The sequence below is a fragment of the Symphodus melops genome (genome assembly GCF_947650265.1).
Source record: "Symphodus melops genome assembly, chromosome: 21".
NCBI lineage: Eukaryota > Metazoa > Chordata > Actinopteri > Labriformes > Labridae > Symphodus > Symphodus melops.
In genome coordinates this window covers 19,813,237-19,839,395 of record NC_136711.1, presented here as the reverse complement: position 1 = coordinate 19,839,395, position 26,159 = coordinate 19,813,237, and the positions used below count along the sequence as shown (strand labels likewise).

At 46.4% G+C, this 26,159-nt stretch overlaps 2 protein-coding genes and 1 long non-coding RNA gene across 3 annotated transcripts in view; 2 read left to right on the top strand and 1 right to left on the bottom strand.

Moving 5' to 3' along the window:
• The window catches only part of LOC306817093, a 160,747-nt gene that overhangs the window by 1,784 nt on the left and 132,804 nt on the right, over positions 1 to 26,159 (bottom strand). The gene's annotated exons all lie outside the window — the stretch shown is intronic.
• On the top strand, positions 448 to 1,223 carry LOC306842201 (uncharacterized protein; the record flags this gene model as incomplete). Its single annotated transcript, XM_079372326.1, has 3 exons — positions 448 to 586; positions 689 to 818; positions 908 to 1,223. Exons 1-3 carry the CDS (start codon positions 487 to 489, stop codon positions 1,221 to 1,223), a joined length of 546 nt encoding a protein of 181 aa, XP_079228452.1. The 5' UTR covers positions 448 to 486.
• The window catches only part of rnf213b (ring finger protein 213b), a 27,871-nt gene continuing 5,248 nt past the window's right edge, over positions 3,537 to 26,159 (top strand). Inside the window, exons 1-51 of the mRNA XM_079372325.1 lie at positions 3,537 to 3,643; positions 3,727 to 4,610; positions 4,701 to 4,859; positions 5,001 to 5,164; positions 5,268 to 5,563; positions 5,647 to 5,885; positions 6,411 to 6,617; positions 6,697 to 6,910; positions 6,995 to 7,041; positions 7,124 to 7,289; positions 7,373 to 7,516; positions 7,672 to 7,770; positions 7,853 to 7,981; positions 8,404 to 8,569; positions 8,677 to 8,844; positions 9,009 to 9,158; positions 9,251 to 9,876; positions 9,991 to 10,150; positions 10,242 to 10,459; positions 10,853 to 10,996; positions 11,095 to 11,247; positions 11,815 to 13,102; positions 13,252 to 13,436; positions 13,518 to 13,670; positions 14,242 to 18,066; positions 18,163 to 18,299; positions 18,385 to 18,483; positions 18,579 to 18,691; positions 18,802 to 18,915; positions 19,024 to 19,070; positions 19,157 to 19,313; positions 19,474 to 19,609; positions 19,721 to 19,909; positions 19,995 to 20,128; positions 20,246 to 20,421; positions 20,507 to 20,710; positions 20,797 to 20,984; positions 21,066 to 21,186; positions 21,308 to 21,408; positions 21,685 to 21,864; positions 22,095 to 22,240; positions 22,333 to 22,432; positions 23,318 to 23,429; positions 23,514 to 23,718; positions 23,939 to 24,129; positions 24,671 to 24,793; positions 24,919 to 25,020; positions 25,109 to 25,351; positions 25,527 to 25,611; positions 25,689 to 25,723; positions 25,819 to 25,919. Coding sequence (XP_079228451.1) covers positions 3,554 to 3,643; positions 3,727 to 4,610; positions 4,701 to 4,859; positions 5,001 to 5,164; positions 5,268 to 5,563; positions 5,647 to 5,885; positions 6,411 to 6,617; positions 6,697 to 6,910; positions 6,995 to 7,041; positions 7,124 to 7,289; positions 7,373 to 7,516; positions 7,672 to 7,770; positions 7,853 to 7,981; positions 8,404 to 8,569; positions 8,677 to 8,844; positions 9,009 to 9,158; positions 9,251 to 9,876; positions 9,991 to 10,150; positions 10,242 to 10,459; positions 10,853 to 10,996; positions 11,095 to 11,247; positions 11,815 to 13,102; positions 13,252 to 13,436; positions 13,518 to 13,670; positions 14,242 to 18,066; positions 18,163 to 18,299; positions 18,385 to 18,483; positions 18,579 to 18,691; positions 18,802 to 18,915; positions 19,024 to 19,070; positions 19,157 to 19,313; positions 19,474 to 19,609; positions 19,721 to 19,909; positions 19,995 to 20,128; positions 20,246 to 20,421; positions 20,507 to 20,710; positions 20,797 to 20,984; positions 21,066 to 21,186; positions 21,308 to 21,408; positions 21,685 to 21,864; positions 22,095 to 22,240; positions 22,333 to 22,432; positions 23,318 to 23,429; positions 23,514 to 23,718; positions 23,939 to 24,129; positions 24,671 to 24,793; positions 24,919 to 25,020; positions 25,109 to 25,351; positions 25,527 to 25,611; positions 25,689 to 25,723; positions 25,819 to 25,919 — 13,613 coding nt within the window. The 5' untranslated portion in view covers positions 3,537 to 3,553. The remainder of the gene's footprint in view (positions 3,644 to 3,726; positions 4,611 to 4,700; positions 4,860 to 5,000; positions 5,165 to 5,267; positions 5,564 to 5,646; positions 5,886 to 6,410; positions 6,618 to 6,696; positions 6,911 to 6,994; positions 7,042 to 7,123; positions 7,290 to 7,372; positions 7,517 to 7,671; positions 7,771 to 7,852; positions 7,982 to 8,403; positions 8,570 to 8,676; positions 8,845 to 9,008; positions 9,159 to 9,250; positions 9,877 to 9,990; positions 10,151 to 10,241; positions 10,460 to 10,852; positions 10,997 to 11,094; positions 11,248 to 11,814; positions 13,103 to 13,251; positions 13,437 to 13,517; positions 13,671 to 14,241; positions 18,067 to 18,162; positions 18,300 to 18,384; positions 18,484 to 18,578; positions 18,692 to 18,801; positions 18,916 to 19,023; positions 19,071 to 19,156; positions 19,314 to 19,473; positions 19,610 to 19,720; positions 19,910 to 19,994; positions 20,129 to 20,245; positions 20,422 to 20,506; positions 20,711 to 20,796; positions 20,985 to 21,065; positions 21,187 to 21,307; positions 21,409 to 21,684; positions 21,865 to 22,094; positions 22,241 to 22,332; positions 22,433 to 23,317; positions 23,430 to 23,513; positions 23,719 to 23,938; positions 24,130 to 24,670; positions 24,794 to 24,918; positions 25,021 to 25,108; positions 25,352 to 25,526; positions 25,612 to 25,688; positions 25,724 to 25,818; positions 25,920 to 26,159) is intronic.

The following is a 26,159-nucleotide window of genomic DNA, read 5'->3' as shown; positions in this document are numbered from 1 at the left end:
CTGCAGATGTTCAACAGATGTTGCCTATATCAGGAATGTGTACGTTTTGGACATGACCTTAAATCTTCAAACACGTCTGAGGGCTGAGATCAGATATAGATTAAGATTTTATTTCTCTGAGCTCGTTCAGAGCGGCGTTCTTCAAAAACATCTGTCGTGTTGTTTTCATCCTTTACAAGTGAAAATGAAGAAAAACATGCTGATGGAAACCAGAGAGTGAGGTCAGCTCTGCCTTTGAAGTGTAGTCCTGATTAATGATGGAGAGAGAGAGAGAGAGACTCAGATGGGAGTGGAGACCCTCCCTCATCTGCGGATTATTAACTTAAAGTTTCTTCTCCTCTCTGGATTGTCAGACTGCGGAGCGTCACTGCAGGTTAGTTTAACTGTGTTGTTCTATATTAAACATGTTTCAGTGTTTTATAATGATGATTTAAAGTGTGTGTGTGTGTGTGTGTGTGTGTTTCGTGTCCAGCTGCAGGTTCGAGGATGAATCCTGCAGGAGTTTTGCTCTTTGTGTCGGTGAGTCTGTGTGCGGCTCAGAAACACAAAACCTCACAGAACCCGGAGTGGGACTTCAGGAACGAAGGTCGGTAAAGGTGTAATTAATAAAATAATAATAAAAACACCTCAGGATATGTTTTATGGTTTTGGATAAAGAGCTGATCGGGTGTGTTTGACTGTCCTGCAGCAGAGAGAGGGAACAACAAAGGATGTGCAAACCTCACGCTGGTTTTAGACAACTGGAAATACGCCATCATGACGCAGGTCAAAGATCTGCTGCTGCATGACCACAGCACCGTGCTGCCCGACTACGGCAGGTGAGACCTCCTTTAAAGCTCATCTCTGATCTGATTTAGGACCTGGAGCAGTTTCACATCTAAATGATTTGTTTTTTTTGACCCCTCAGGATCCAGCCGCTGTCAGACGCTCTGGGTGACCTCTACAAGGAGTTCAACAGCCTGAAGGAGCGTCTCTCTGAGCTCTCCTCCAGCTTTCACAGAGTGGAGTCTTTCGTGGACGAAGCGAGATCAGGGAGGAAGCCTGCAGCCCCCCGGGGTGAACCCAGACCCCCCGGGTCACCTGCAGGAGGTCAGCCCCAGCGGAGGAGGACCAGGGTCGTAGTCCGGAGAGTCAAAGTACCTGTTAGGGTCACACATGTGAAGAGAGGGGGGGAGCCTTTGCATCCTGATCTGGTTTCATTCGGAGTTAAAGAACTGTTTTAGGAGATGGAGCTCATGTTGTTTTGCAAAACGATGTTAAAGTTTAATAAACGTTTCAATCATTGGAATCATTTTATAACCGCTGTTTAATTTATTTATTCTTCTTTCCTTCCTGTTGCTTTAAATAACATCTCCTGATGTGTTCATCTCTACATGTATAAATCTGCCTTTTAACAGCTCTATGCTTTTTTAAAATAAAGTAATACTCTGCTTCACCACTAGAGGGCGCTCCGGATCAGTTAAGCTCAAAGACTGAAATGTGTGTGAACCTGAAATCTGTAAAATGAAACTTGTGTTCATCATGTCAACATTGACTCATCGACCTTCTAATCATCGTCGTTCACACTGATCATGTTTTATTCTTTGTCATGTGATATATATATATATATATATATATATATATATATATATTCTTTTTTTTTTTTTTTTGGCGGATTGAGAATGATTCATTTGATTTTTTTCTTGGGCAACAATCACATTTTGTAATAGTGAATATTCACGTATTTAATTGCACGTTTGAAATTCCATTATTTCCCATTTCAAAATAATAAAAACATTCAGGATTGAGATTCTTGTTTTTATTCCGGAAGTTGACATTTGTTTTGTCTCTTCAGGACTCATTAACTGAGCAGCATGGTGCCTCACTTTCTTCTCTTCAATAATCAAAATCTACTCTATAGAAGTTACTCACTAACTGCCAATTAACTAATGATTAACTGCTAGTTCATGCCTCATTATCGATGCAACAACCTGTGAGTTAAATAATCATAATGAAGAAGTACTCACCCATTACTTACTGGTTACAGTGGTTTGTTTCCCATTCATTTCCCACTATATGCACAGTGTTATTGTATTAAGTCAATGACACACTTGGGCAAAAAACGCAAAACAAAAGATCCACTTTTAAATATTTGAATTGACAGTATAAACTAATCATCCGGGGTTTTTATCAGTTGGTTTAATTTTTAAAAATCCTACATTTTTAAATTTAGAGACAGTTTATGGTTCTGTTCCCTTTCTGCACATTTGACATAGAAATGGAAACTTCCCGTCGGCACCTGAACGCAGCATAAGTTTCTGATTTGATGAGACTCGAAGAGAAATGAAACTGAAACGATGAACTTCAGAGTTAGGGACCGTCAATAAAAGATGTCACTAAAGAAAAAAGAAAAACTCTTTAAAACAGCAACGAAGCTGAACTTAAAGTGGTTATAAAAGAATCATATCTCATGACGTATATATATATATATATATTTTACTGATTTATAAATAAACTCAGCAAACCGGGGGTTCAAAGATATTCTTTCGTTGGCTTCTCAGTGAGGAACTTGTTGACGGTCCCTTAGAGTTTCTTATCGGAGGTTAGATCAGATAAATTTGCAGAATATTTCAGTAGTTGTTGTTGTCAGACAGGTGTGCACTTTAACTGAACGTGTCAGCTGTGAGAAAAGGTAAGCTAACAATTAATCACACTGTTATTGATTTGGAGTTTGTATGTATATTTACAGTCTGTGGTTTATTCCAGGGTTTAACTCAATAACTCACAGCATTGTGTTCTACATACGGGGACATTTAGGGTTTTTTAAACCTGCAGTTTTAATGCTCATGAATACCTCCGAGCTTAATGATGGGAATGACGATGGTTCTGATCTGGTTTCTTCTCTGCTTCGAGCTCTCAAGAACAGAATAATGAACTGTGCACTGTCTGTCAGCTCCTGTGTCCGGTCTGACGGAGCGACGCCCTTTATTTATTTTTATCTACTTTTTGAGACTTCACGGGCTCCGTAGTAACAAACACAAACTCTTTGTGTGTCCCTCCATCCAGCGTTCATTATTATTGTCCTCTTTTCTTTCTTCACCACCGGGCGGATAATCGCTCTTCACTTCCCTTCATTGATGAATGTTGGTTTTCACGTGATGCTGAGCGGATCACTGAGAGTGACAGCTGTCAGATGGGGCCCCTTTAGGGAGGTCCCTGGGGCCCCTTTAGGGAGGTCTCCTACTGTTATTGCAGATTTGGGGGCGATGCATGGCTTTAAAGTTTGTCAGAAATCGGGGGCCCCCTGCTGGCAGGTGCAGCACCTCTGCAGGCAGGCAGGTTCTCATCAGCTGATGGCCAGCTGATCTGCTTCCATGCATCCTATTGGCTAACAGTATTTGCATGCTCTCTGCTGCTCCCTCCTCCTCTTTTTATTCTGTTCTCACTGAACCAAAGTCATGATGTTGTCAGTGACGCTCTGTTTGAGTTTCCTGCTCCTCTCCCTCTCTTTTCATATTCAAAGACATAAAAAAGGAGGGGTGGTGTGGACTCCCCGTACACAGAGTCCCTCCAGATGGACGAGGGAGCAGGGAACCGTCCCAGTGCACCTGGATCCCAGAAAACGGAGGATGTGGCCACCAAAAGATCCCGCAAAAGATCAGAGGTAGAAAAAAGTCATCACTGTGGAAGGATTGAAAACATGATGAGATCCTCAGTCAGAGTGAATGTTGTTGTGTTTTTTTTCAGAAACAAGGTCCGAGCAGTCCAAGCAGGAAAGGACAAGGAGACAAGGAGAGAGGGAGCTGGAGGAGGAGGAGGAGGAGACATGGACGAACAGAAAAGAGACATTCTGATGGAAGAGAAGATGCAGATCGCTCGGACAAAGACAAGATGGAGGTCGACTGTGAAAGTCAGGAGAGTGCACCTGCAGAAGCACGACATGTGGACGACAACCTGAAAGCAGAGGACCACGCAGAAGTCCACAGAGACGGCCACGTGGTGCACGCTCAGACTCAGACCAGGACACAGAAAGGCACCGACAAATTCACACAGACTCCAGTTGTTTTACAGAGCGAGCAGGAAACACAGACAGAGACCTGTGAGACGAGACAAGACGACGAAAAGACCAAACCTGAAGACACTCCTGAAGCAGGAAAGACCAAACCCGGAGCTGCAGGAAAGACCAAACCTGGAGCTGAAGACGCTCCTGAAGCAGGAAAGACCAAACCTGAAGACACTCCTGAAGCAGGAAAGACCAAACCCAGAGCTGAAGACGCTCCTGAAACAGGAAAGACCAAACCCGGATCTGAAGACGCTCCTGAAGCAGGAAAGACCAAACCCGGAGCTGAAGACGCTCCTGAAGCTGGAAAGACCAAACCCGGAGCTGAAGACGCTCCTGAAGCAGGAAAGACCAAACCCGGAGCTGCAGGAAAGACCAAACCCGGAGCTGAAGACGCTCCGGCAGGGGAGCAGAACCCGGGGTCAGAGTCTAAAGGGGGGATTCCCTCTGCAGTGACTTCAGATACTCCCACAGGTTCAGTAAGTGCCACACCGAAGTCGTACGCCTCGGCCGTGAAGGAGAAGAAGTCCAGCGTGAGAGACCACACCCCCGAAACCTCCCAGAACACACGGTGAGTCAACGAAAGCATCTGATCTGTAACGGGAACTTTTTGAATTGAGCGTGTTACACAATATGAATGATTGTTTTCACCTCTCGTCAGTGATCGAAGCCCGGTCAGAGCTCCTCCTCCCGATGTTCCCATGTTCACCTTTCACATCTACGCCGTCCTGGACAAGAAGTTTAGATTCAACACAGAGTACGATCAGCTCATGCTGTGTCACAACGGAGGACAAGAACCTTTAAAAATGACACATTTTGTGTGAGTATGGATCACATCAGACGTGAGGCTGTGTTGTTGTCAGATGTTTACATGGACTCCTCCCCTTTTGTTTAAAAGCTGTTTTCACAGCTGAGTTTGTGTTGTTCGCTGTTTAACAAATGTCCAATATTGTCTCTGTAGAGGACTGAAGCAGGACGGTTATCAGGTAGAAGCAAGTCTCTCTGTTGAAGAAAGGAACTTACAGAGAGGGAACTGGATAATTTATAGGTACAGTGTGAAGCAACGGCAAAAAGAGATTTCAGGAACTACAATACGACGCGTTCAAATTCCACTCGAAGGCAAAGGTAGAGTTAACAAACCTTTTAGTTCCAGTGTGTGTGTGTGTGTGTGTGTGTGTGTGTGCTTTTCTTCTCCCGTAAACTGACCTCACGCCTGCGTGTCCCACAGAGCTGCATCTTTACGAAGGCTTCATCAGCCGCATGGAGGCCGGATCCACCATGCAGAGCTGGTTTCAGTCTGGCCTTCAGATGGTCGGCTGGGGGAGACAAAAAGGTGTGGAGATATCAGACGTCTGGCAGGCGTCAGCCAGAAACCTGCTGAGCAGAATCTTCCAGAAGTGGAGCCCAGGAGACACGCAGAGCACTGACAGCTTGTGTGATAACTTGATGCATTTCAAGTCCAGCCTCGGTTCTGCACATCAGAGGATGTCATTTCCAGATAGGTCACAGCCTCCTGTGGTCAAGGTCAGTGAGAAAAGAAGAGTGAAACATGTGTCATAGAACCTCCAGTGCTTTGTCTTTGAGCTAAATGTTGTTTTACTCGACAGACAGCAGAGCTGGTTTCAGACACTCTGATTCAGATCTTAAAAGGAGAGTCACATGTGGAACGTCACAGGAGCACCATGCCTCTTGTTCTGGGCCTGTCTGTTTTCACCGTGAGCAGGAAGTGCAGCATCGAGCTGGGAGTGAAAGGTCTGGCCGAGCTGTGTCTCCTGGTGTCCTCAGAGGAGGCGACGGCCGAGGAGAACGTGGACGGCTTGCTCACTTCTTTAAAAAATCCACAGTTGTAAGTCCGACTGAAAGATGTTTGCAAGCTTTCATGTTCATCTGCAGGTTTTTGCAAAACAGCAAAAGTTTGCTTTGTTGTCATCAGCAGCTGATGAGACTTATAGGTCACATGACCTCCTCCTCTTCTTCATGTGAAATCAGTGTCAGAGCTCCTCTTCATCATGTGTGTGAAGTGTGTTGTTGTAAATCCACTCTGATCCTGTATTTGATCATGTCTATAAACCCCTCTATTTCAGCCCTGCTCAGAACAGGCTGTTTCTGTGTCTGTAGCTTTAAATATGTAAATGAGCTGTGTCTGACCACGCCCCCTCTCTGGAAGGGCTCGGGTGTACTCGCTGCTTTCTGGCTCCATGTCCTATTGTTTACGGTGAGAAGGCAGACTCAGAGGGCAGAACAAACACCTAGCTGTGGGAGTGTCACCCACCTGGGGGAGGGGCTACTGCCCTTTGTGATGTCATGAAGGGAGAATCTCCAAACGGCCCAGTACCACAGATCCTCACGCTCCTCTGTGTGTCTCTTTCAGTACTGTGCTGGGTCTGATGAACCTCTGTGTGCAGCACATGGTGGCCGAGCTCGTCCTGCTCGTTCCTCTGCTCTTCGCGCTCAGACAGCCGGGAGCCGACGCAGGAAAAGTCGGGCCGACAGTCCAAGAGGAGAACTGGTCTGGACTGGAACGTGTCGGCTTCTGCAGGTTCAGGGAGAAGGTTCAGTCCAGCCCTGACAAAAGAAAGTGAGTCTGTCTGAACATCAACCTTCCTGACCCGATCAGATCCCACGTTGTGGCGCTCACACTTCTCTTGTGAATCCAGGAGGATACTGACTTTGATCCAGACTCAGGTGCCTCTGGGTAAAGAGAGGCCTCTGCTGCACATCAGCTGGTTATCTCTGGTCGCGTCCGAAGATCTCCCCGAGCTCTCGGAGCTGAGCGGCGTCCCTGCAGAACACCTGATCCAGAGTCTGATGTACAGACTGAGAAAGAGTGCAGAGGCCAGAGAATACGACAGAATCCAGGACACGCTGAAGGTGGAAGAGTCTGACCGTGTTTGACATGAAGACATGACTGTTTGACCTTTATGAAGACTGACGTTCGTTCTTCTCTGTGTGCAGAAAAACTTGACCCACATCCTGCAGAAGGTGGACAACGAGAAGGACAGGTAAAGACAATGAAAGACTCTAAATGTCCCACGGATGTCCTCTTGTTTTGAGCTCTGTGCAGCTTGTGCTTTGTGTCAGTAGATTGAGTCAGTCTGGGAATATAGAGGCCGCCTTCCTGAGCAGCGTCAGTGTGCTGAAGAACACGTGCCAGGTTGTTCAACTGGTCCCCAGGTACCAAACCGTCGTCCTGTCCTACCAGCTCCTGCTGAGACTGGCGGAGATTTTTGAAGCTAAACTGAGGGAGGAGGTAAGACTCTCTTCTCTGTCTTCTGTCTTCTGTCTTCTGTCTTCTGTCAGCGTGACTTACTGTTTTCCCTCGGCGCCTTTCAGAAGTCCGAAGATGAGTCCTTAAAGCAGAGCCTGTTTGAGGAGCTGTGTCCCGTGCATCAGAGGATCACAGAGTGGAAGGATGGACTGCTGCATAAGCCACTTGTCTCGCCGTCGGGAACTCTCAGCTATCCAAAGGAAATCCAAGTAAGCAGTTTGCATGTCGATAACATCGACAGATTTTTTTCATATATCGTGCAGTAAAACATTTTTAAAGGAGGAGTCAGTAGAAATGTTGGTTGCAGCTTAAACACAACATTCAAAGTGGATAAAGACTCTCGTGTCCTCTCTTCCATGTGCAGATGTGGGATTCACTGCTGAAGGTCCAAAGCTCTCTTGAAGAGGTTTCGTCCAGTTGGATTTCGAGCCTGAGCAAAGATCTGATGAAGAGGATTTCCAAGGTGAGTGAGGCTTTGTAGCTCAGGATCAGACCTTCATAAGACTGCCCTTCAGCTGGACATCCAAACGGTTTCTCCTCTGCAGGAACGGGAGGTGGATCAAGTTCTGCTCTGCTGCCTCGAGTCTTCCTCTGCGTCCATCAGGGAGAGCCACCATGTTGTACAGAGCTGCATCCACGAGCGGTGTCAGGATGCAATCAGATCAATCTGCCAGGTACGAACATGTCCGTGGTCTCGTGTCACCCAGCCGTTTATGAAGTGCACTTTTTAATCCAATCGATGGCGGTCTCATAGCAGTGTTTTTTCACTTACACACTGGCTTCATGTTTTAAACCCTCCGAGGCGTCTGAGCCTCCTTCTAGACGATCATTTCAAGTTGAATCTCAAACCAGTGAGTGCTTAACCTAACATGTCGAAAAAACGATCACACATCTACCCGGACTCAAGTCGCACATTTCCCCAAAGGGACAATAAAGTTCATTGAATGTTTCTTATCATATTTCATTGAAGGCCATCAAGGCCAGCATTATGATTATATTTTAATATATTTAGTGTTTGTTTTTAACTCTGTGAAGCAGTATATGTTGTTTTGGATACGACTGGTCTCTATAAATAAAAGCTGCCTCGTCCAATCAGAGAGAGCAGGAGGGAGACCTGCTGCGGCGTCTCGGCTCAAAGGAGAAGACTGTCCCTGAAGACGTCCTGTCTGCTGTTCTCGTTGAGTCTGCAGCTCGATTCAGAGACAACTCTGTCATGAAGCTGCTCCACCCACAGTCCGCCGTCCACCACTTCCTGTCTCAAGGTCCATCACGTCCTCCACCTTTCATCCCTGTGACTTCAGCTCTTTTAGAAATCTGTGGTATTAAACTTTGAATGCCTTTGTGTGTGGGGGGGTTTTTTCCCGCTCAGGCAGCTGGAAGTCGATGGGCGTGAACGACGCTGCAGGCCGGGTCGTCCACAGCGCTGAGCTTTCTCTTCAAGCTCTGGTCCAGTCTCTGCTTCAAGGAGACGTCTCACTGGGAGATCTGCAGAGCTGCCTGAAATATAAAGAGCAGTTTAAGAAGATCTACCAGCAGTGTACGAACCCCGACAAATACACAGCACGAAGTCTTTCCTGTGTGATCATGCTCCATGCTTTTACACTGTTTTAATGCAGTGAGATAACGTCCAACTTCCCTCTGATGAAGGACTGAGTGATAGCTGATATGCATGCCATATTGAACAAGCTGCCTCCTCCACAGACAAGAAGAACACGGCCTGTGACGTCGTCCCTGTGGAGGCCAGCGTCGTCTTGGCTCGGAGAGAGGAGGACATGAACTCTTTCACGCTGCGCAGACAGCAGATGGAAACGCTGATAAAGATGATCGCAAAGGTCACCGAGAGCGTCACAGGTAAAAACAGAAAACCTTCATCTACATGTTGAGATTGGTTTCATGTCAGTGTTTGTTTGTTTTTTTTGATGATGTGATTGTTCTTCAAACAGTTCCTGAAATGTCGACTCTTGAGCAGCAGCACGCTGCAGATCTGCAGACCGTCTGTCTGAACCAGCTGGTGCTCGTTCAGGTCTTTGATGCTGATGGAAGGTTGGTAAAGACCGGACCTCCGCCGATCCTCTGGTATAAAGTCAGTATGAACGCCTTGAAGATGGCCGGTGAGATGCACAAACTGCAGGGCAGCAACCTGATTCTGTCCCTCTGGGCCAAGGGCGCCAAATCTTTGGCATCCTCCAGGCAAGGTCTGACATCGGCCCCTGTCCCCGTCAGCCTGACGCAGATCTGCGAGAACATCTGGAACCCGCTGCTGACCCAGTTCTGTCAGCTCGGAGTCAGCATTGCACACGCCAGCATCCCTTTCAAACGGGTGGATCAGCTTTTGTTGGACTCTGGTGACGAAGGAGACGGCGAGCTGATGAGGACGGAGATGCGTCTGATGTCGGAGACGTTAAGCGGGTCGGGACCTGAAGAGGACTGGGTGGAGCTGAGACTCGCTCAGATTCAGAAGTATCGACAGCTGCACGAGGCGGCCGCCGCAGCCACCGTGATGCTGAAGATCGCTGACAAACTCGCGCTCTCCGGGAACTTCACAGAGATAGACACTCTCACTCAGCTGGTAATACTCTGCTGATCTCATGTGCAGATTAAACTGTATTTACATGTCGCATGCTGCTTAGCGCTCATGCTCATACTGAAAGTATTAACCCCAGTGTTGTGTGCTTTTCAACAGGAAGAAGATGCATTCAAGCAAAGGGCCCTGGGCTCTCTCAGTGAAGACCTCTTTCATGCCAGACAGCAGCTCTGCAGAGTCACCAGGCAGCAGACATCCTGTCTGCAGGAGTTTCTGGAGAGTCAAACTCTGGTCAGCTGGGTCAAAGATCACCTGAGAAGTAGGACACTTACTGCTTCCTTTGATAAAATGTCTCCACATCATGCAAACAGAAAAACCCCTCCCTGCTCACTTCTCCGTCTCCCACATAGATATGAGCGATGTGAAGGTCTACGTCGACCTGGCCTCCATTTCTGCAGGAGAGAATGACAGCGAGATCGACCAGGTGGCCTGCTTCCATGACGCTGTGATGGGCTATGCCCCCCTGCTCTTCTCCCTCTCCCCGCATGCTGGCTTTACCGACTTCATGCAGTGTGCTCAGCAGGTTTGGGAGAGCCAAGCTCGAGACGAGAAGCTCCCAGACAAACTGGTAATCATCACAAAACGTAAATGTCCTGCAGCTGTGACATGAGCACCTGTTAGCATGGGGTTAGTAACACCTGGAGGAGTCACGGCCCAACGTCAGCGTCATGTCATGAAGAGTCATCAGACATAGAAGGTTTATAAGATTACACGCAAATGCAGTTTGTATTGTTCCTCTGTTTTTTTTTTGTATTTTGAGATGATGATTGGATAGAGTCCAAGTGGTTGCTGCATTCTTATTTTTAAGGGGGGGGGGGGCACAGGTCCCACTTGGACCCGGGCTGCCGGCTTTGGGGGGACCAGATATCTTCCGCCAATATTTCAAATGATCAGAGACCTCCAGCTTGTTGTGATACTGTGTGAACAGGCCGAGTGTCACATGGATGAAATTGTTTTCCAGAAAGAGTCGAGTCGACTCCTGAGCTGGCTCAAGGCGCTGAAGGAGACGCACGGCTCCGTGGAGCAGTCCTCTCTCTCTCTGGCCTCTTCTATTAATGATCATGGAGTTTATCACGTGGGCTGGTCTGATCAGAACACACAGAAGGTAAAGCTGCTACTTCTGTTCAATGAAAGGATCAACATGCCACATTTATGGGTTTTTATCAACCGTTTCTTTTTTTTTTTTTTTTTCACTGCATGTAGAGATGTCTGCAGAACATGATCCACGTGAGAGTAACACAGGGCGGAGAAGAGAAGAGCTACAGGCTTGAAGAGCTGCTGGAGCTGCAGAACAAACTCATGCTCATGTCATCCAAAGGGGAGCACGGCCGGGAACAAGTCAACAGGTTCACCGAGGTCGGCTGCATCTGAAATGTGTTCCTTTAAAAGATGATGTTTAAACAGATGAGTCCCACACTGACGGTCTTAGCTTATCGACAATGAGTCAGGAGGATGTGAATATTTCCTTCATTTAAAAAAAATGAAGTTTGGAGTTTTCAAGGAGAAAAGCCAGTGTGTGTATCCTCATCAAAATTCCAATTTCTGCAGCAGAAATCAGATTTTTACAGCCCGGTTCGATAAATAAATTGAGTCTGAATAGTTTGTGTTTTTATCCGCACACACTGTAAAGGGGAATACTTTGTTATTAACTCATCCTTTTTGATTTTAAGAAGGCTTAGTTGTTAATAATAAGGGGCGTGGCTGCTGTGACTGAGGGGTTAAAAGATATTTGGGATAAACCATAACCCTTCAGGAAGAACACATTTTAAGCGTGCTCCATTTAAACAGAGTTTTTACTCTCAATTGATCAAATCTTGTTGTTGAATTTGTTCAGCTTAAATCTTCCAAACAGGGTGTAAATGATTTGTTTTGATGTGGACGTGATGTCTGACATCCCTAAACGGTTGTCCACGTTCACTGCAGGTTTTCGAAGGAGTTCAGAGACTTGGTTCCATCCTTCTTCAGATGCAAACGTCAGGCAACATGCTCTTTAGAGAATGGCACGCGGAGGTCCAGTGCTGTCTGCGGCAGCAACCTTGCATCAGAATCACTTTCTTGACCCTGCTGGGGAAAGACATGGAGTACTGTGGGGAGGTGACGGAGCAGCTGCAGAAGCTGTCTCACTCCATGGAGAGCTGCCAAACACAATGGCAGTCCTTCATCAGTGAGATGCGCTCCAACTTCAGCCTGTTGAACCTCTACACCTCAGAGCAGATGGTGTACCTGTGTCACTGGATACATAAAGTGTGTCAAGGGAAAGCTGCAGTCCCTGCACAGTTATGGCATTTACTGTTCCCAGTGAAGCCTCAGTGCACTCTCGCTGATATCAGAGCAGCATACGTGAGTGCAGAAAGTCTGACAGCGGAGCATGATGAGTTGGAAGATGTCGAGTTTGACAGTGAAGATGAATATTACAAACCATCTGTTGATGTAACGGCAGCGTCTGCAGAACCCACGAGTGAGGCTCGGGATCTGATGCAGTTTTCGTCGGAGGATGAGGATGATGTTGACATGGAATCTGAGGCTGATGCCTCCGGGAAGCACGATGAAGACAGTCTTGAACAGCTTTGGTGTAAATTCAGGGGCAACATGTCTCGGTGTCTCCAGGAGCACTTAGATATCTCATCTTTGGCCCACTTCCTCTCCTGCCTTTCTGAAATGAACCAGCAACACATGATCCGGAACCTCCCGCCCATTCTGCAGGAGGGAAAGCCCAACCTTGTGCTGTGTCCCAGTGCAGACGTTTTCACCACTGTGCTGTCCTTTTACATGGAGAGTCCAGAGCAGCCTCTGCCCTCCGCTGACGAGGTTTTAGTCTGCAAAGAGGAGACCACAGAGGAGGAGGTGGAGATCTTTCTCCGCAGAGCTCTCGGCCAAGACAACCTGCAGAAGATTTACTCCCTTGTAAATCCAGGACTGCTGGGGTATGATGTCAGTGTGGCTCTGGGGGAACTCTTTGAGGGTCTCGAGAGAAATGCCAGCCCGTGTTATCGCTTGGTAATAATCAGTCCAGTTGTGCACCAGCACAGATATGTGCCCTCTTTCTTCAGCAATGACAAAGTGCAGGCTTGTGCAAGTCTCACCGCAGAGACGGCTAGGAAATATCTACATCATCACTTCACTCAAAACACAGTCTCAGAGAACCCTGTCTCGCTGGTTTCTCCACGTCAGCTCTCAGTCTGGATGGTGTCATCATCACGGCCTGCAGTGGGTAAGGCCTGCAGTGGGATTTTTTTAATACGCCAATTAAAAAGCGGCAATAATAAATCAACTATAACATGTTTTAAATTAGGTGTTATTTCATCCATAAAGGCTGTCAACCTAAACAGTGTTTGATTTGCAAACGTTTTCTGTCAATAGGTAAATCACTGTATGTGGAACGTTTGTCTGAGAAGTTCAGACAGAAATCTCCCCGAGCAGAACACATCACCCTCAGACTCATAGAGCCCTCTGTTGATGTAGACGCCTTGATAAAGAGTCTCTCTGAGAAACTGGAACCCTTGAGAGAGCAAGACCCTGTTCTCCTGCACATTGACACTTCTGGAGTAAGTATTCAAGCATCTCTGCACATGGCTTGTCACTTGTTGGTTGAAATTTTTTTTTCTCACTTTTTTCTTACCTGTCAGGTTCGTTCAGGGCTGGAGGAGCTCCTGTTCCATCTGTTGGTACTGGGATGTTTGAGCGACAGCCATGGCATGCTATGGAGAAGGAATGTTGCTCACTTGATCACTGTCGAAGTCTTAAGAACAAAATCATCCCCTCAAAACCAGACAAAACAGGTAGCTATAGCTGTTTTCACATATCCACTCACATGTGAAAATATCCAAACATTGCACAAAGAGTGAAAAGAAATTTCTAATGGTAGATTATTTCTTTGTTGTAACAATGCTTCTGGGCAATAAATCCTCTACTGTTGGAAAGCCTGTGTATTTCCATTTTCAATAGTGCCACACTTGTAAGGAACATGCATGTTTGGTATGAGCAGCAGAGCTGAGTATGTGGATTGCACCCATGAAAAACTTTTTGCCAAATCTGTCCTGCAAATATCAGGAGTTTTTCATGAGATTTCTGCAAGTATGACAGCACTACAGTATGTCTGTTGTACAACTTTTTTTTGTCAATGCCTCTAAAACACATAACATTTTTTTTGAAGTTCCATGCTACTGCATGTTTCTATGCAGATCAAATAAGGTAAATAGTGCTTGCACAAAACTCCAGAAAACTTCCTGAAAATGTCGGGTTAAAGTGCACATGAGAACTTACCCCTAGTTTTTACAATGTTTTTACTAAACTAAATAAAGTTATCAGTCAACGCTGTTATGAACTCATGTGTTTAACTTGTTTACACAGACGAGGCTTGGACTTCTCGACATTCTGCCGACCATTCATTGTAGACCTCCAAAAGAAGTGATGCAGCTGATGGTCAGTGGAGGGGTTCTTTCAAAACAGAGCTTTGATCCGCTCATGGATGAGCAGGAGTTTTACAGTGAGGGAATTCAACGACCCTATCAGTACCTCAAGCTGTACAAAAACAACAGGAATCTTGATCATTTCAAGTACAAGGACGGATCCAGAGTGGGGGACCCCATTGATTGCATCAACCACTTTCTGTTCTTCTGTGGAATGAATGATCCATCCTGGGCTGAGCTGAAAAACTTCTCCTGGTTTCTCAATGTGCAACTGAAAGACTGTGAAAACTCAATTTTCTGTGATCCAGATTTTCTGGCAGGTCAGCTGCCGGGTTTCAAAAACTTCATTGTGAAGTTCATGATACGAATGGCAAGAGATTTTGCCTCGCCATCTCTGAACACATTGGATGAAAGTCCTGTGCTACACATTGATAGTGGTCAGGAAGATGATCTTCTCGCCCGCCTTACAATTCGTAAGCATTGGGAAAATGAGTCCCACCCATACATTTTCTTTAATGAGGACAGATACTCAATGTCTTTCCTTGGCTTCAATGTGAAGATGTCTCAGAGGCAAAACAGACTGATTGCAGTTGATCCTCATAGCGACAAGGTCCTGATAGAAGATGTGATGTCCAAAGAACTGTTCCAAGGTTTGGAACGTCAAAGAATCTGTCTCACGGAAGACTTTGACCTGTTGGACAGGCAGGTCAAAATCAGGAGGATTTCAAGTGTTGTTGGCGCAAAGAAAGGGATGATGTCCAGAGAATTTGATCCAGACCCAACATACGAGCTCACCGCCGACAATGTGATGAAGATGTTGGCCATACACATGAGATTCAGGTGTGGAATTCCAGTTGTCATTATGGGTGAGACTGGCTGTGGAAAAACCAGATTAGTCAGCTTCCTTTGTGCCCTGAAGAAAGAAGAAAGACCAGTAGAGAACATGGTACTGGTCAAGGTACATGGTGGAACTACAGCAGAGATGATCTACAGAAAAGTGAGGGAGGCCGAGAAACTAGCTGAGAAGAACCAGAGACTCCACAAGCTGGACACTATTTTGTTCTTTGATGAAGCAAACACCACAGAAGCCATTTTTGCCATCAAAGAGATCCTGTGTGACCATTCCATGAAAGGAGAACCGCTGAAGGCAGGCAGTGGCTTGAAAATAATAGCGGCTTGCAATCCTTACAGGAAACACTCACCTGAAATGGTGGAACGTTTGGAACGTGCCGGATTAGGTTACAGAGTGAAGGCAAATGAAACGGAAGACCGTCTTGGCAAAGTTCCTCTAAGGCAGCTGGTGTACAGGGTTCATCCTCTGCCCCCGAGCATGGCCACTTTAGTGTGGGATTTTGGTCAGCTGAGTGATTCGACTGAACTTTCCTACATCAAACAGATAGTCCAAAAGAATGTTCAAGACCATTCTCTGCCATTGGCTTGCAAGGACATCATTTCAAATGTGCTGGGAGCCTCACAGAAATACATGCGAAGTTGCAAAAATGAGTGCAGTTTTGTGAGTCTGAGAGATGTGGAGAGGTCCATGAAAGTGCTGATTTGGTTTTACCAACACAGTGAGATCTCTTTACACGACTCCTCAGATCGTAGTCTCACTCTGACATGCTTGATTCTGTCCGTTGGAGTCTGCTACTACCCTTCTCTGATTTCCAAGGATGAATACCTCGATGTGATCTGCAGGTACTTTCCAGACCCTTTACGCTCTTCAGCAGCATTGCAGGAGGTGATTTCATCCTGTCAAGATTTCTTCCTCCAAAACATACAGACCAGAGAGACCATCGCCAAAAATGTTGCACTCAAAGAAAACGTGTTTCTCATGGTGGTCTGCATTGAGCTTAGGATCCCTCTCTTCCTGGTTGGCAAGCCAGGTAGCTCCAAGTCCCTTGCTAAAACAGTGGTTGCTGATGCCATGCAGGGACAGACCTCCCATCATGATCTATTCAAGAAGCTTAAGCAAGTTCACATGGTCTCCTTCCAGTGCAGTCCTCACTCAAGTCCCGAGGGCATCATAGCGACATTCAGGAACTGTGCCCGCTTCCAGAAAGACAAAAACATGGACGAATATGTATCAGTGGTGGTACTTGATGAGATAGGTCTAGCAGAGGATTCTCCTCAGATGCCCTTGAAGACCCTTCATCCTCTCTTGGAGGATGGTTGCATTGACAATGAAGAGCCAGATCCACACATGAAGGTTGGCTTTGTTGGCATTTCTAACTGGGCTCTTGACCCAGCAAAGATGAACAGAGGAATATTTGTGTCCAGATGGGATCCAAGTGAGGATGAACTTGTGGAAACTGCCAAGGGAATTTGTTCATCCTCCAACCAAATTCTCCTAAAGATCAAACACCTCTTTCCGTCTCTGGCCAAAGCCTTCTTGGGCATCTGTAATGAAACCTCGAAGAATCAGTTCTTTGGTCTGAGGGATTATTACAGTCTGGTCAAAATGCTCTTTGCTGTAGTGAAATCCACACAGCAAGAGCCAGATGGTGGACAGCTTGTAGAGGCCATCTTGCGAAACTTTAGCGGACAACCAGAGGGTTTTGACCCTGTCGTATTTTTCCAAGTGGTTCTTCAAAACTTAACAGAAATACCCAGACCAAGCACCTTGCAAATGGTGAAAAAGAATCTTGACCATGACACAAACCATGAGAGCCGCTACCTCCTTTTGCTGACCACCAACAACGCAGCTCTCCATATCCTTCAACAACAGATCTTTGCCAAAGGAGACTATCAAACACCTGAGATTGTCTTTGGCTCAGGATTCCCAAAGGACCAGGAATATGCCCAGATTTGCCGAAATGTCAACAGGGTGAAAATGTGCATGGAGACAGGGCGCACTGTCATCCTCCTCAACATGCAAAACCTTTATGAAAGCCTGTACGATGCCTTGAACCAGTATTACGTTTACCTTAGCAAGCAGCAATACGTTGACCTTGGTCTTGGCTCTCACAGGGTCAAATGTCGTGTCCATGCACACTTCAGACTGGTGGTAGTGGAGGACCAGAAGAAGGTCTACGAGCACTTTCCCATGCCCCTCATCAACAGACTTGAAAAACACAGGGTGGATAGGAGTACCGATCTGGAACCATGGCAGCACAGGGTTCTAGACAAACTGAAGGAGTGGGTCAAGGAATTCTCTGGTGAGGCATCAGAGGATTTTAAGCTTTCCGACATATTTGTTGGCTACCATGGTGATGCCTGCGCAAGTGCACTCCTGCAAGCTCTAGAAAGGAAAGAACTACAGGTTGGAGAGACTGCAGAAGGACATCATCAACTCACTGGAAAAGATGTCTCTCTGAAAGAGGATGAACCAGAGGAAACACCTGAATCAAACTTTGAAGTTCCAAAAGATGAAACTGCCAAAGAAGATGATCAGATGCAGGATTCAATGGACACAGAGACTGCTTTGAAAGAGCAGGAATGTGAGTTGATGGAAACGAATGACAATGAGGATGTTGAGGTATGTGAGGTTGGAAGGAAAGGGATACCTGAAAGTGAACAAATGATGGAGACAGAAAACCTTGTTGGTTCTGGAAGTAACATGGAAGAAGAAGTCTTAGATCTAGCTAAATGTCTCTTGTTGAACTGCGCCACCCCTGACGCTGTGGTGAGGCTCAAGTATTCAGATCTAGCAAACCAGGAGAAGGAAGCACTGCAGAGAATGTATTTCCAGCAGCAGCATCACCATTCGCTCCGAGATTTCTTGGAAGATTGCTTGAACAAGCACCACGGGTCGAGGAAGTTTCTTGAGGTAAGCTTTTAACCAGGTCATCTACTTGGCTTTCATCGAGGCTGAACGTGATTTTCAAGTTGTAGAGATCTCTATCCCCTTTCTGGTTTCACATAGATAACAACATTCTCCAGCTTGTTGACCAAGTCCGATGTGAGATATGTAGCCAAAGCCCTCGGACTGGAAACCAACAAAATCCTCCTGCTGTCACTTCACCAATTTGACACTGAAGTCTCCTTCTGCAACAAGATACGGTACAAACTATTCAAATAATGGCAGACATTCTCATTTTTAGTTTCCTTTTTTTTATTGTGAATCTTACTTCCTTTTTTGTCTCAGGGGATTCCTTCACAATGCTGGGCAGTCTCTGCACATCTTGTTAGTCCAGATGGACCTTGAGGAATCGCATTGCAGCGAGGAGCTCATAGCATCAGCAAAGTAGGGCCCAATGTCAACATCCATCCGAAGATTATTTTGTGTTAAAAGGACATAACAGGCATTTCACATTGGTTTATGATTACATTTTCCACCAGATATTGCTCCATGAATTACTTGATGTCACTGGAGGATCCGAGCTGTTGGGTGATTTTTGTCGTAAAGGTTTCGAGAATCTCAAGTCAGTCTCAGTACAATGGTTTCCAAGGAGGTGAGGAATACATGTCAGCTATGATCAGGATTTAAATGTGATTATGTACTGGATTTATTTTACATGATGTCGTGCAATTTGGAAGCAGTGATTTGTCTCTCATATCAAAGGGATGTGGCACTCGGCTCATATTGATGACCTCAGGGATTCAGAGGACATGAGTCTGAACCTGTTGGTTTTCTGTGGAACACTTATTAGTGACCTACTCAAGCCCTCCCCTGCAGGTAGGAACATCCTATGAGCTTTATGTAGTGTGTTGCATATCAAAAGGCAAATGAAGTGATTTAATTCTTGTAGAAGCAAACATCAACATCTTCCTTGATCTTTAATAGAGCACCCGGATGACGGAGTGACGCTGAGAGAAATTGAAGACTCCCAGGTAGATGACAAATTTGTTTTTTAAGAGAAAATAAGCCATGTGTTTCCTCTTCATGTGTAGGTGTAATGGTTACATTTTATCTACAGGCAGATAGAGCCCACCTCCACAGACTATCTTTGGTCAGGTCATGTATTCAAAAAGCTGTGGGTTTGCTGAGGGACACCAATGGCAAGACACCTCGAAGCATGCAACGGATGCGCATCCTTCTTACTCTTCTGGGGACTGGTCAAGGCCTTAAAGGAGGTAAATACAGTAATGTGAGAATGCTTGTGTTTGGATAGTTCTGATGGGGGTCCAACAGGGTTGTATTTTGTCTCAAAGCAGCCATCATCTGACCTGAATGTATCAGCTAATCGATTCAATATGTTTGGTCTCTGATTGATCTGAATTATGTTCTTCAAAGCCCACTTCCAGGAGATGTTGTTGGCGAGAGTTGCGCAGGCCTTGGCACTGAGAGAAGACATGATGGGCTCGCCTACAGAATGGGTGAACAGAGAAGCGAAGAAACGCCAGGCTCTGCAGGAGGGGGGAACTCTGAGGTAAAGTCATGTAGCAGCTGTAAAAGAATAAAGTGCTCCAAATTCAGCTCCAATATAAGTCCCACCTGTCCTTGATCACGTCCTGCTTTGCTTTGTGTTCTGAACATAAAGACACACCCTGTGGAGATGTCTTCAGTCCACTGTGACTCCAATCTTGGCCAGCATGTTGGAAATGATGGACAGATATGCAAATCTGGACCTGCTCTCTGATGAGCGGCTCAGTTGGGGCCTGATGAAGTTCTGGTTGGACGTCTTCGCTGATTCACAGATTTTAGACCTAACACCTCTGCAAAACCAAAGGTACTGTGGATTACTCCCTCTGTTTAACTTCAAAAGTCAAACAGATAAAAAATGCATTATTGGTCTTTATTGTTGTTATTTCTAGTGAGTCGGATCAGGAAGTGCTTGTGCAGCACTACTTCATGTTGGACGGTGAAGAACATCCGTGCTCCGCCGCGTTCAGCTGGCTCGTCAGAAATCACCTTGAAAGTCTTTGGGAAGAATCAGAATTCATGCCAGGTTTGATTGATTATTGGTCTCTGTTTTACAACTGCAAACAGAACATACTTTTATTTTTTAAACTGCGGTTCTGTTCATGAATATTTAGTTCTGACTCTTACAATTACAAATCCCCAGTAACCAAAGAGGAAGACACGGCGAGGATCCTGCAGTTTGTGAGCACCTTTAAGAACGGCCGGCTGGGCGCTCACTTACAGGGACTCTCAGAGGAGGAGAGACTAGAGTACAGCCAGCGATATCTACAAGACTTTCTGCTGCTGTCCTTTAAGATCAAGTCGAAGGACACGCTGCGGGTACAGACATTTTGGGTCCCACATTTGTGCCATACATATTCTGGAAACAGGTGAACAGCGCTGACTTTTCATTCTTCGTGTCCAGGTGTTCTCCGGGGCGTTGCTGGGCTGTGTGTCTGAGCTTCAGAGGACCTTGGGAGTTGTTTCTGACCTCTCACCTGCTTGGATACACGCTGCTGCCAAACATTTCGCCCCCAGACTGGACACTCTCGGCCATATATTTCAGCTGCAGCCCCAGCTAGCCACTGACGTCCTTCAGCAGGGGTCAAAGAGGGAGCACCAAGAAATGGTGGGAACTTCAGATCTGCAGATCTTATCGTTTCCAACAAACACTTGATGATATCATAGTTTGCTTGACATATTTTGTTTTGACAGGTGGAGGACATTTTAGCTCTTGGCATGTGTGTTGAGCAGACCAAACTACTGAGTGTGACGTCTCATGGAGAGTGCGCGTCCTTTGTGAGCAGGGTGGAGTTTGTGCAGCCGTGTTTGGATCGAGCGTTTGCTCAGAGGTACAGCACGCTGTGCAGCCCCAGCTGTCTGCAACATCTGGACTCTATCAGGTGAGTCTGGCTTGATGCACGGAAAGTGAAATCAAACAAGTGTGTTTCATGGTTTGTTTAAGAGCTCGATCATCCTCCTAGGTCGCTGTGGCAAGCAATGCTGGTTGTCGTATCGTTCATCCAGACTGTCATCTTTAAAATCAATCCGAATGACTCAAGATTGAGAGAGCTGACTCTCAAGCACTGCAACCTGCACCTCAACGTGAGTCAAACCATGTGACAGAAACAGAACATGTAAAAGGCTTTGGTTGTTGTCATTTTTGCTCAGATGGTGTCGAGGGTTAAAAAAAGAATTTATATCAGATGTTTTTCATTCCCAACAGATGATGCAGGAGTCCCCTGACTTACGGAGCGTGGAGACTCTTCAGCAGCTGATCCGCATCCTCAATTCTTTTCATGATGAGTGCGTCGGCAGGGAGCTGAGGTCAGGCTCTTCCTCTTCAATTATGATGTTTGTTTTCAGTGTTTCAGAGGACGCCTTCACTTACTCTGACGAGCTGAAAGTTTGTCATCGACAGACAGTTGAAACATCTTACCACTGAAATACCAATTCCATGTATAAAATGAAAATAAGATAAAACTATAAGTAGGGTCCCTGTTGTATGATGAGTCTCTCGAGGTTCATTTATTCATACGGGAACAGGGGCAGCAGGTGTTAGATGCTACTGGATGCTTTGACTATGTGTTTTGTTCTGTAAAGGTTTGGTATTTCCTGCCCGGTCTGTCTGCTGGCGCTCACTGAGCCGTCCGTCCTGCCCTGTCAGCACGTCTTCTGCTTGTCGTGTCTCCAAAAATCCCTTCAGCCAAACAGACACTCCTGCCCTAAATGCAGGACAGAGCTGCTGCCCGACTTCAAGCCGACTGTTTCTGCTGCAGTCGAGTGAGTTCAGGAAAAATTCCTTTTGGAAACATGGCAAAAAGCCTCACTCAGAAATGTGTTGTTGCATAATTATTTGATTAAACCTCAAATCCCAGTCAGAACTAATCTAAAATGAATATTCATATCCAAGACTATCGTGGTCCGAAATGGAAGCAGCAAACTTCTTTTGACAGATAATCTAATTTTCAACATTTATCACTGTTTCTTGTTTCCTTCTTGTTATTGCTCAGGGCTGCACTCCAGCAGCAGGCAGAGATCAGGGACTGCTGTAACTCCTTCTTCCTGGAGGTGGTGTCCAGGTTCTGCCTGTCAGAGGGACAGACGCCTGCAGAGGGCGTGGTGGAGCTGCTCTTCTCCCTACTCGTCTTTGCTAACGGTGAGAGAGCGGATGAGTCAATGACAACTTGTGATGCCTTGATGAGGGACCGTTTTTTTTTACCTTTTCACCGCTCTGTGTTCCTGCTGCAGGCGACGTGTACAGGACCCGGCAGCTCACTCCCTTCCTGGAGTGTGTGGATAACAGTCCAGTGGTTCGATCTGTGCTGCCAAAGCTGCTGCTGCAACACAAGTGAGGGACTGAGTGCAAGATGTGTCCTTTATATCAACAGTTTACGATGATGCTGATGGGTTTGCCAGATATGAGAGCAGTTATCAGGTGAACAGGTGTTGCAGCGATGGAAGCGGGCAGTGGAACTGCTTCAGATAGAAGTGATTGTACCCGAGCTAAAAAGCCTCTGCATGTTTCTAATAAGCTCCAGCAGCAGAAAGCTGCTCAAACTAGGATCAATGTTGGAGATGAAACATGGAGAGAGGTTAGAACGCAGAAAGCTTTACAGACCCATGCAGAGCTGGCTAAACACTGAAGCTACAGTGTCCACCACATGCAGAGCTGGCTAAACACTGAAGCTACAGTGTGCACCACATGCAGAGCTGGCTAAACACTGAAGCTACAGAGTCCACCACATGCAGAGCTGGCTAAACACTGAAGCTACAGTGTGCACCACATGCAGAGCTGGCTAAATACTGAAGCTACAGTGTGCACCACATGCAGAGCTGGCTAAACACTGAAGCTACAGTGTCCACCACATGCAGAGCTGGCTAAACACTGAAGCTACAGTGTCCACCACATGCAGAGCTGGCTAAACACTGAAGCTACAGTGTCCACCACATGCAGAGCTGGCTAAACACTGAAGCTACAGTGTCCACCACATGCTGACCTGTGTGAGAGGAGGGGGCGGAGCCAGCTCTCTGTGATGATTAGAGTTTAGACTGCAGTACTCATTTTAAACACTAGGTTAAACATATTTCTCCTTTAAGCTGTAACATAGGTTTACTCCTTTATGTTTGCAAACACTAAAATGGAAATGCATAAAGAGTCCTGTTTATAAGTTATGTATCTGCATGAACGCTTTGATGGAGATTGCATGTTTGTAAGTCGCGGTGTATTCATCAGCTTTGAGCAGGTGAAGGGTCACATCCAAACCTACCTGGAGAACCTGGAGGAGAATCTTCTGAACAAAGATGACCGCACTGAACTGCACCTGCTGTTTGTCAACTGCTTCCAGGTAATGATGTGAAAACAGTCATCCATTGGTCCAATCCAAAGCTCTTACCGGCTCCTGATAATACAGGGGATTGTGTTTCCTCAGGACTCTCTGCTGTGCTCAGAAGCCAGGGACGTGGATCAGACTAAGGAGCAGCAGATGGAAGCCCAGACCAGATTCCTGAGCAGAATCGCCAGGAGACAAACTCCGGACAGAAAAGAAGACCCGGCAGAGTTCCTGCTCAACACAGCCAGGCTGAGAATATGCCTGAGCACGGCCGCACGGCTGCTGGAGAAAGCTGCAGTGCAAGGTTTGAATTCAGAGCTTCACGTACCCTGTCAACTTAAGATAAGATACCAGACCAGTACCAGACCTAGTCCACACCGGGACAACCTCCTGTTCCCAACCCAAGTCCCCACAGACTGAGCTTCTGCACACAGCCTGAAAAGAAATGCGACACATACATGCAGCGTGTTCATTCCAGGTTCAGTCGTAAATTAAAGGTGAAGATGTTTCTTATTGGGATGCAGGCAGACGTGGAGAGGTGGAGGCGAAGTACCTGCAGCAGGTGAGGGCGGTGTGTGAGTACCGTGGTGACGACTGGCTCAAGGTTTACCTGCTCCGAGCTCTCCACAGAGTCTCAGGCGTGGACTGCGTCCTGTCTATGATGAACAGTCCAAACTGGAGATGGGTCTTCCCTGCAGAACTCCTTCGACTTCAGGTATTCAGAGAGGCAGAACGGCCCGATGTGGGAATCTACTTTTGTCTGTGTTTGGTTTCAAAAAGAGTTTTCATTTTAAAACGTTATCGTCTCAGACTAAAAGTCGTCTGGATCAATCTCATCAGGAGTCAAATAAAGAGTCTGGGTACAGGACCCTCGTTTTAGGATGAGTTGGTTCCAAACAATCGTCCTAAAAGATTCATTGATTAGATCCTGCCACTAGGGGGCTCCCAATCAAAACACTAACTAAAGATGATGCTGACTGAGGTTGGCGGGGAATCATGGGAGTGATTCTCTCCCAAACCGTGATGAAAACAAACTCCTCATTGGATGTAGTGAAGACGAGCGGGGCGAGACCGACTGAGACCGACATCATTAACGAGACGTTTTAATCACAGCAGCACCGACAGCTTTCAGCAGCAGCTCAAGCCTCCTTATGCAGCTGTCTTTGTTGTGTCATCCAGTGTTTCCACGGCAACGATATGCAGAGGAGCTTTAAACTCTATTTCGTTAAACAACTTTTTTTCTGTTTTTCTCAAAGAGGACGATTCCGACCAACTTGGACAGCTTCCTGTCCTGTGGGACGCCTTACAGAGACGTGAGACACGCTGTGGCTCAGGTCCTGGTGGAGAACAGATCAGACCCCTTCAAGACACAAATGCAGGTAAAAGGACGTCCGCAGTGGGAGGGACAGAGCGCTGTGTGTGTGTGTGTGTGTGTGTGTGTGTGTGTGTGTGGCTGCAGGCTGTGTCCCCTGTCTCACGTCTCCGTGTTGTTTTTCCTCTGTAGAAGCTGAAGGGTTGTCAGATCAGCCTCCTGGCCCTGGCTCTGTTCAGACAGGTCACCTGCCGCTACAAATCCTCTGACGTCAAGATCCATCCCGGTCCAGAGGTCAGATAGTCCAACTCCTCAGGTGACCTGTGTTTATGTAAACCTGCGTCCTCTCCTTTTTAACACGTCTCCTTGCATGACCTTACAGGAGACTAAACGACTGCGAGAGCTCCTGAACAACGTGAAGCCGAAGGACTTCAGGGACTTCTGCTCGGCACTTCTGTCGAACCAGATCGGAGGACCGGGCTCAGGTCTACGCATTGACACAAATCTGCCCCCTCTGAGACAAACCCTCGTGGAGCTGCTGGTCCATCTGGACTCTGTGCTCCTCAGTGGGAATCAGCTGCTGGTTCCTCTCCGCCAGATCGCCTTCCAGCCTCAGAATGTCTCAGTAAGATGTTTACTTACACTTTGTTTGAGGTGCTGGTCCTGACGGAGTCTCGACCCTCGGGAGGAGCCGGATGGATTATTACTGAAAGAGTAAACGGCCCAAATCAGCTGGACGGACAGACGGACGGATGAATAGACTTAATGATAGTAATAAAAACCTTCCTTTTTCCTCTCAGAACTCCTTCCTGCCGACGATGCCGGATGACAACACAAATGAAGCCAGACAGTGGCTGAGTGGAGAGAAGAAGCTCGTGACGTACTGTAAGTATTTCACAGAGTTCAGGTGTTCCCTTCTCTTTTAAACCATCTATCAACATCTACTTTTTTAATGTCTGCAGACTGTGCAGGAGGACATCCCAGCTATGTTGGAGAGGTATGAGCCTGAGTATTTTAAAGCATTTCATTAGACTGGAGAACGTCCACAAACAAACTTCTGTTGTTTGTTGTTGCTTCTTTATCCTCCTGCAGTGTGGTAAACCAGTGGTGCTTTCAAAATGTCCATGTGGACTTCCTATCGGTGGACTGAATCACATGCCAGTCCAAGGATTCACAGCACAAACTGAACCAAGGTACTAAAGCCCGGTGCATGGTGCTGAGTTTATAAAACAGGAGGACTCGACAATAACAAATAAAATAATAATAAAAGGGACAAACGGTTGAGTCACTGACTCTGCGTCTTATTTTGAGAGACAGAAGGCTGCAGGATTCTGGATAATGAAGGTTACTCACTTTGTTTAACCAGGTTAAATAAAGGTTAGAAATAAGCCCGAGTGTTTCTGTAGGAGGAATTTATACACAAATATTTGTTC